The sequence below is a fragment of the Octopus bimaculoides genome, chromosome 14 (assembly GCF_001194135.2).
Source record: "Octopus bimaculoides isolate UCB-OBI-ISO-001 chromosome 14, ASM119413v2, whole genome shotgun sequence".
Taxonomy (NCBI): domain Eukaryota; kingdom Metazoa; phylum Mollusca; class Cephalopoda; order Octopoda; family Octopodidae; genus Octopus; species Octopus bimaculoides.
The window spans coordinates 57905172-57914573 of record NC_068994.1 but is presented as its reverse complement, the minus strand read 5'-3'; the positions used below and the strand labels follow the sequence as shown (position 1 = coordinate 57914573).

The window sequence follows — 9402 nt, the reverse complement described above, 5'->3', positions numbered from 1 at the left end:
GGCGCTACGCACTTAAAAACCGTGGAAGCCTTTATTAAGGTGAAAAACGAAAGGTGTGCGATTCAAGGGAGATAAGCAACCCCAGCCAAGCGAGTCTGTGTGTGTGTGTGTGAGAAAAAGCATTTTCTAACTGAACGTATTGGTATTAAAATAAATTATCTCTTACATACCTCTTTTTTTTTTTTTAATTATTGTAGATAAATCCCAGCAATGACCTTCGCACTAGCACGGTATATTGCCAAAGTCACCTGCCACTGCCTCTGTGAGGCCCACCACTTGAATGGTGCTTTTTATGTGCCACAGGCATGGGTGACAGTCAGACAGCACTGGCATCGGCCAAGACTGTGATTTCACGTGGCTTGACAGGTCTTCTCAAGCACAGCATATTGCCCAACATTTGAAGTTATGTGACACTGGCATCAGCCATGACTACAGTTCATATTCTATAGTATATCTACGGTGTTACTCATAGCATACTATTGCCCAAAAGACAGCCTTGTTGCCACTTGTTACTTTATTGAGAATGCTATCAAAGGAATTAATTCTTAACTTTAAGAATCTTGTTTGTTTTTAAAAAGTTGTAAAGCATAAAAAAATGTTTCTAAAACTTCAATGTTTTATTTTTAATTTTCTTTTTCTTCTAAAGTTGATTATTCCTTAGCCAGAATGTCGTTCCAAGTGAATTTGCCACCCTCTGTGGTGACGAAAATGGCCATGTCTGAACAGACTGAGCAAGATGAGCCTAAGAAACAGTCTCGTGAGGATTGGAAGAAGATGAAGGAGTTAGAGGAGGCTCGTAAAGCTGGTACGGTTCCTGCAATGCAAGATGAGGAAGGAAAGTAAGTCATCTCATATTTTTTTCACTTTTTACTGCCTAAGTTTTTTTTTTGGTGGGGGTGGGGACCAAAAACTCTTTCTAATTTCTCTCCTGTCAAAGACTAGATTTGAACCTCTCACTGATGGAAGTGATTTTTGAATGTGTTCAGTTTTACTTGAAATTTTGTTCCAGTTAAATATATTTCATTTAAATACAAACTTGTTAAAAATTCTAATATGCTTGAGGCATGTTTGAACCTCAAAGAAAACCATTCACTGTATTTTGTGATGGAGAAAATTTCTTGCTGTAGATAAATAGATGTAAATACACGGAGTCGGCATGCTGCGTCCCCTGGCCAGACTCTGTCGGCTACATGCATTTCAGAGTGGTCATCCTTTAGCAACAATACTTAGTTGCCCCCAAATAGTCTGTTTTGAAATTTCTGAAGTGTTATCTGTCCATGAAATATATTATTTTCTTTCCATATTTTTCTTTCAGAGATATCAACCCCCATATTCCACAATATATTATGCAGGCCCCATGGTATTTTGGGGCAGATAAACCAACACTGAAACATCAGCGACCCCAGGAACACAAGGAGAAGAATTTTGCTAAGTTAGATGAGCACTACAGGAGAGGAGTAAAACAGGTGAGTTCTTTTCTTTGACTGTTCCTTTCAGCTCTGAAGCCCTTTAAAATAGTCAGGGAAAATAGAAATAATAATGTATGTCTCCGACAATAAAACCCTATCAGTATGTTTTGTTTTGTCTTACATGACATGCTTTTATCTACTTCTTTCTTAGGTAGTCGTTGCTTCTAAATACCGAAAAGGTTCCTGTGAGAACTGTGGATCAATGTCACACAAAAAGAAAGATTGTTTAGAGGTAAAGGATTTTTTTTATTGTGTTTTTATATGATGTCAGGTTGTATGGCTACATACATCCAAACATTTATATATATATATATATATATATATATATATATATATATATATATATATATATATATATATATACAGGGTGCGGTGAATATACTGACGTCTAAATTATGCAAAAATGTAAGTAACACTGACATCTCATTTTAACAGATATATTTACCAAAATTACATGAAAATATCTTGAAATACTAAAGAGTAAATTTATTCAATAAAATCGCCATTGGCTTCGACCATGACCTCCAGACGACTTTGGAATCCCTTGCAACTCTTCTGGACGGTCTCCTTGTTTAAGTTGGTAAATGCTGCCATAAGCAAAGCTGTTTGTATTTTTGTTTGTCGTAATATTTAAATTCAATAACTAAGTTAACAGTCATTTCTTATATATAATCAATACGATCTAACTGAATAACTTGCAATATTCATCGTACAATTTTGGCAGTGTTTTCAAACTTGTCAATGGCAGATATTTCTTCTAGTGATCGTATATTTTTTGCAAAGAATAATTTGGTTCTTATCTAAATTCATTTTTTTCCGTTTTTGTCTAATTTCAGCGTCCACGCCGAGTTGGTGCTAAATACACAGGTGATCAAATAGCAGCTGATGAATATATCGTACCTGTAATGAACTATGATTATGATGGGAAAAGAGACATCTGGAATGGTTATGATCCTGAAGCACACCAAAAGAAACTCTTTGGAGAATACTCAAAAATATTACAGGTAATAACAGTATGGCTTTTGATGTTTCACAACTAAGCAGGTACATTGTAGTAGATTGGATCTGCCATTTTGAAGTAGTTGTCGCATGTTATTGAGAGAATGTCATATGTTGTTCTGAGGCAGTAAATCGCTACTGTTTCATTGAAAGTCATATATTGTTGTGATACAAATGTCATATAGAAATGTGAGACCATATTGTATATTACCTGTGAAGGTCCAAGCTTAGCTGCACAGGTGTAAGCATAGCTGTATAGGCATAACAAGGCTGCATAGATGCAGGCTTGACTGTGTAGCTTGCTTCCCAACCATATGGTTGCAGGTTCAGTTCCACTGTATAGCACCTTGGGCTACAGCCTCTGCTACACCTCTGCTACAGCCTCTGGCTGACCAATGTCTTGTGAGAGAATTTGGTAGACAGAAATTGAGAGGACAATCACATATATATACATAGGCACAGGAGTGGCTGTGTGGTAAGTAGCTTGCTAACCAACTACAAGAAGAAGGAAGAAATTAAGTTCTGGGGTTGATTCGTTCAACTAAAATTCTTGAATGCAGTGCTCCAGCATGTCCACAGTCTAATGACTGAAACAAAAGATATAAAATGAAAGATTATCCACTTAATTGGCCATGTTTTCAGGTTCCCAACTGGGAACCAAAACCATGCTTAGTGTTTATTTCTGATGAACCTATATCTCTCACTGGTCATTGTAAGATACTGGTATCATAGCTAGACTAGGCTTCGCTGATGAGGTCTAACAAGATCAGAACATTCCTCGAGTTATCACCCTTCAAACTTATTCTTCACTGTGTTCCAGATTTTATTAATCGTAATTCAAATTTCTTTGGTTGGAAAAGTTGTCTTCCATCTCTGCCTTTTCTTTTTTTTTTTTATCAAAATTCATCACTGAAATAATTATTTGCTCTCATTACTTCGGATATAATTTAAAATTAATTAAAATTGTTTTTTGTTTATCACATCAACAACACCAACACAATGTCTTCACTCACTCAACATGCCATAAACTGTCTTACACTTGAATATATTGGTATTTGTTTGAAATATTCACCCTTCGCTATTCTACACAAACTAAACTGTCTGATCACTTTGATACAGGCCAAACAGTTGCTAAAGGAAGAGAAGGATGCTGAAGATATAAGGGAAGACACTGTACAGAGGGTGAGATAAACTTTACTGTTGTTGTCTTTATTATCATTATTATTATTATTATTATTATTATTATTATTATTATTATTATTATTATTATTATTATTATTATTATTATCATTATTATTATTATTATTATTATTATTATTATTAATATTATTATTATTAAGGCTGCCAGCTGGAAAAATTGTGAGCACACCAGGAGAGATGCTTAGTAGTATTTCGCCAAGGTTGACTTTGCTTTTCATTCTTTCGGAGTCAATAGATTAAGTACCAGTGAAATACTGGGGTCGATGTAATCGGCACATCCTGTCCCCCAAAATAGCAGCCCTTGTGGCAAAATTTGAAACCAATGTTATTATTATTATTATTATTATTATTATTATTATTATTATTATTATTATTATAATTATTATTATTATTATTATTTATTAATATTATTATTCTTTATTATTATTTATTAATATTATTATTATTTATTATTATTATTATTATTATTATTATTATCATTATTATTATTAAGATGGTGAGCTGGCAGAATCGCTGACATGCTGGAGAAAATGCTTAGCGGTATTTTGCCCATCACTATGTTCTGAGTTCAAATTCCACCGAGGTCGACTTTGCCTTTCAGTTGAAAATATATGAAAAAAAAAAACATGTATATTTTATGCCGTGAGGTTAACAGTTCTGAGAATTATAACCTGAGAAGATAAATTGTTGTTTATTTTATTTGGAAATGCTCAGATTTCTTATTTTGTGTCTTTTTTTTTTTTTTTCTTTCAGACGCGGGACAGTGATGATGAAGACAAATATGCAGATGACGTTGACATGCCTGGTCAGAAGTTTGAAACAAAGCAAAGAATCACAGTTAGAAACTTGCGTATTCGAGAAGACACTGCAAAAGTAATTCCCATTTTCCAATTTATTTTTTTGTTTCTGCAATTGTTCTGGTTTTCCTTCCATGTTGCTCTGATCTGTTACCATTCTTGTCTTCAACATCATCATCATCATCATCGTTTAACGTCCGCTTTCCATGCTAGCATGGTTTGGACGATTTGACTGAGGTCTGGTGAAATCAGGTGGCTACACCAGGCTCCAATCTGATTTGGCAGAGTTTCTACAGCTGGATGCCCTTCCTAACGCCAACCGCTCCGAGATCATTGTCTGTTCTGTTTTTAATCAGCTAAACTTCTACACTCACAACCAACACTGATATCAAACAGACCAAGGAGGGAGATTCTATGTGGTCTCTCGACCTGTTAGACATTTCTTAACATCACACTGTACGACCTTAAAACAAGGTCACATTAGACGGTGTATTTTAAGAGGTACAAAAAGATGAGATGGTCATGGCTGGAATGCCTTTGATCATAGATCTGCTTCATAAGGGCTGAAGTGTCCGAAACAACAACACTGGTTAGAAAATTACTATTTGTAAATCTCACAACGAGAGATATTCAGCCACAGTACTTTGGAGTAAAGATTGTTTGCCAATATAAAATGGCAGTAATTTTCTAATTTATAAATCAGTGACTAGTTGTCACTTTGAAAACTATATATTTCGAACGGGAATTTGACAGCGCCACCTCTAGCCGAACAATTATTCTGTGCTGATGAAGAAGGGAAATAACCCAGGAATCGTGATACACAGATATTGTTTTCAGCTGAGTGGGGGTGCTAGATTCCCTTGTTTGAAAATATAAGTACACAGATCGTGTCGTATAGCCAGCTGGAGACGATGTCTCCTGGGGCTAAATTACAGCAACATTCGTCCTAAACCAGGACTGCCATGTTATGTTGGCAAACAATCTTTACTCTAACAACACTGGTGTCGAGAGAGAGAGAGATATAGCAAGCCCATCAGCTAAAATCTCCTCAAATACTTCAAGTTAAACATTCATGTAATTTTCTCTCTAATTGCCATCAGAATCAGCTGTAAGAACTAGGATCATCCCCATATTGAAATTCTCAATTCATCTGTTATTGCCAGTAGTTAAACTGGTGGAGGCTGAGAATTGAACTCTAATGGACACCTGCATGCTAAATTCTTCATTGAATTCGTTGTTCTCTCCCTCATCTTGCTGACAGCATATCTGTACTTAGATTTCTTGTAATACCGTTTCTGTGCCTCTTTCTTCTCAAAGTCTTTGCAGACTAATCTTATTAACTTTTCTTATCTTTTGCAGTATTTATATAACCTCGATCCAAATTCCAGTTTCTATGACCCTAAAACAAGGGCTATGAGAGAGAATCCCTTTAAAAATTCTGGAAAAGAAGAAACAGAGTATGTACTTTTGTTTTTTTTATAGAGAAGAATAAATCAATTAACAATACAGTTTGATCTCGTATTGGTTTTGATGAGAGGAACTACACACTCATTATATGAAATAGTTTGAATGGTTCAATGTGTGTATGACAAGGCTGGGCCTTCAGTGTACTGCAACAGACCCTCCAGTAGGATTCATCACAATCCCTGTCTGTCCATTTTCATTCACAAGGTTTAGGTTGAGCTAAAGCTTTGATGGAAGACCCTTAAGCAAGCTGCCACAGACTGGGATCAAAGCCAGTGCTTCATGAGAGCCTTTTTTCTCTTTTATATGTTCGATTTGCAGTCCCTCCAAGACTGGTGAGATTGATGCTGTTAATGGTCTGTTTAAACTGTTGCAGGGAACAGATTACAGGGGGGACAACATTCTGGGGAAGAAAGATTGGTCATAGTGGCTAGTGCAGAGTAAGCATGATGGGGTGACTATAACAAAGGTGATGATAGTTGGAGAGATAAATGGGTCAAAGGTGTCTTAGTATGAAAGGTATGAGAGCAGCCAGCTCCAGGAAACAGAGACCAATATAGTAGTGAAAGAAAAGAGAGAAAGAGGAGACAGCATGACTGGAGTGTCCATTATCGATGGAATGCCAATTAACTGAGTGACATGTGTCTTGATAAGCAAAACATAGCTAAACCCCAGGGCATTCATTTGGCCATGAATGTCCTAGAGTTGAATACATATAAGCTTTTATTTACTAATCTAGATTCCTAATTGATATTGTTTATTTGTCTAATTATTGTACTGCATATTGATAGTCCTTCATTGTCATTAACTCACTTTGTGCCTTTCTCCTCACAGACTGAAATATGCTGGAGATAATTTTGTTCGATATTCCAAAGATGCACAGAAAATGGCCCAAAGACAAAGTAAAATTGTTTTATTTGATTTCTTGTTTCATTGATTTCAATTTTTATTTATTGTTGAATAACTCTGATTAGTTTTTTTCTTGTAGAGATTGTCAATTAAATATTAAGGAGTAATTAATATGTCTGTTTTTTCCAAGTATGCGCATCTGATCTGATTTTGCACAAGGTATTAGCAGAAAGTTTCAGGTCTGTGCATACTCTGATTTTTACTGATTAATGGAAATGCATGCACAGCTGATGATCGTTACTCAGCCAACCTAATGAGTCAGTCCATCAAATTGGTTACTCATGAGTTCCACTTGGGTTCAATTGTTATGCAAGGCTATTTAGACTGCATTAATCCAGCTCTGATTTTTACAATTGATATCAAATTCAACCAAGATGCCAGCATCAAATTTTGTATCGAGTTCAGAAAGTCATCATCATATGTCCATTTTCCATGCTGGCACAAGTTGGACGGCTTGACAGGAGCCAACCAGTCGGAGAGCTGTCCAGGTTCCAATTTCCTGTTTTGACATGGTTTCTATGGCTTGATGCCTTTTTTTATGTCAAATGTTTTACAGAATGTGTTGGGTGCTTTTCACGTGCTACTGGCACAGGCACGAGTGCAGGCATCGGCATGAATGCATTTTACATGATTGGAGTCTGGTGCAGCCTCCTGGCTTGCCAGAGCCCAGTCAAGCCGTCCAACCCATGCCAGCATGGAAAGTGGACGTCAAATGATGATGATGATGATTGTTTTGAATTAATCCTGGATTATTTCAAAGCTTCAAGGTTTCAACAAGTTGCTTATTTTTTGAATGATAATGTAGGATACGTGTGAAAGGCCAGGTGTGGCCAGTTTAAATACTAAAGAGTTAAGAGAGATTTAGCTACTGTTTCTTGCAAATCTAGTGCCATGTAGAAGCTCCTTTGTTTGGCTTGTAACTTCATAAATTCTTTAACGATATTGAGATTGTTCCAATAACGGTCAATGAAGACAACTGACATTTCACATTTACAAAAAAAAAAAAAAAGGAGCAATAAAATTGTGAATCAGGTTTGGTAGGTATTGAACACCAGTTGTCTATTTTACATTTCAGTGTTTGCCTGGGATGCATATGAGCGTGGTGTTGATGTCCACCTCCAAGCTGACCCTACTAAGTTGGAATTGTTACACAAGGAATATGAAAACAGAAAGGATCAGTTTAAGACGGGTCAAAGAGAAAGTATTTTGGAGAAGTACGGAGGGGAAGAACATTTAGAGGCTCCACCAAAACAGCTCCTTTTGGCCCAGTCAGTAAGTAATTCGTTTTATATCAGGGGCCAATTTATAATATTTACCTGGCAGACTCATTAGAGAGTCAGATAAAATGCATGTGGTATTCAGCTGTAATTATTGACATTCTGAGATCAAATCCCATCAAGGTTAACTCTGTATTTTGTCCTTTTGAGACCCAAAAATAAATAAATATTCAAGTGCTGGAATTGAACTGGAGTGTTTATATTTAAACATTTTTCTGTATATTTTGATATTTAGGAAGATTATGTCGAGTATTCACGTCATGGGACGATTATCAAAGGCCAAGAGAAGGCATCTATCAAGTCACGCTATGAAGAAGATGTTTATCCAAATAACCACACTGTAAGTTTGTGTTAGATTTTATTCAATATCATCATCATTTAACATCTGTTCTCCATATTGGTATAAGTCGGATGGTTTGACAGGAGCCGGCAATAAATGATTCCTTAAGATGTACTAATTTGACTAATTAGAGTCAGGACTAATCACTATTTTATTCTGGATCCAACCTTGAATGGATGATAATGATATATATATATTAAAATATAACAGATTTTTTTCTATTATAAAATTGAACCTGGTGTTCAGCTAAACATTACTGAGGGCTCTATGTTTGACATTCCTAATCTAAAAGTCTCCTGTTTTATGCTTAAGAACAAAATAATTATTTCTAAATTTCTTCCATGGCTCTTCAGGAAAAATTATTTATGTAAAACATTTTGAGTAATATTTTTGTGTTTTTTTGTTTCCAGAGTGTTTGGGGTTCTTACTGGAAAGAAGGTCAGTGGGGTTTCAAGTGTTGTCATTCATTACTAAAAGGCAGTTACTGCACTGGAGAAGCTGGTAAAGACGCTAACAATGTAAGTTTCTCTTGTCTGTCTGTTTGTCTGAGGTTGTGGAAGATTTGTTAATGAGGACTTTCTGAGGTGAAATGCCACCAAGGTTGACTTTGCCTTTTTTAGGGTTGATAGAATTAAGTACCAGCCAAATGCTGGTGTCAATGTAATCATCTATCCCTCCCGACCCCTTTTCCTAAAATTGCAGGCCTTGTGCCAAAAATTGAAACTCTTATAATTATTATAGTGATTATTATCTTCTATGTTCAAACCTCAAAGAATTCCTCTCAGCCCATGGCTATGACACTCGCCCCACTACTCCTGTTCATGATCAGAGATATACATATCGTCAGCCTCTAAGGAAGATGCTCAACTGGTTATGGCCAAGTTACTGACAAGCAAATCTGTGGTGTTGAACAGAATATTTTTTGTGGCCCACCTTTTCTACCAAGA

The 9402-nt window shown here is 36.0% G+C and overlaps 1 protein-coding gene across 1 annotated transcript in view; it reads left to right on the top strand.

Moving 5' to 3' along the window:
• The first annotated feature begins 625 nt into the window (after nucleotides 1-625).
• Nucleotides 626-9402, top strand: part of LOC106868620 (pre-mRNA-splicing factor SLU7) — an 11395-nt gene continuing 2618 nt past the window's right edge. The window contains exons 1-11 of the mRNA XM_014913966.2: nucleotides 626-839; nucleotides 1316-1466; nucleotides 1621-1701; nucleotides 2306-2473; nucleotides 3588-3650; nucleotides 4422-4541; nucleotides 5825-5922; nucleotides 6764-6831; nucleotides 7914-8110; nucleotides 8351-8455; nucleotides 8866-8973. Coding sequence (XP_014769452.1) covers nucleotides 667-839; nucleotides 1316-1466; nucleotides 1621-1701; nucleotides 2306-2473; nucleotides 3588-3650; nucleotides 4422-4541; nucleotides 5825-5922; nucleotides 6764-6831; nucleotides 7914-8110; nucleotides 8351-8455; nucleotides 8866-8973 — 1332 coding nt within the window. The 5' untranslated portion in view covers nucleotides 626-666. The remainder of the gene's footprint in view (nucleotides 840-1315; nucleotides 1467-1620; nucleotides 1702-2305; nucleotides 2474-3587; nucleotides 3651-4421; nucleotides 4542-5824; nucleotides 5923-6763; nucleotides 6832-7913; nucleotides 8111-8350; nucleotides 8456-8865; nucleotides 8974-9402) is intronic.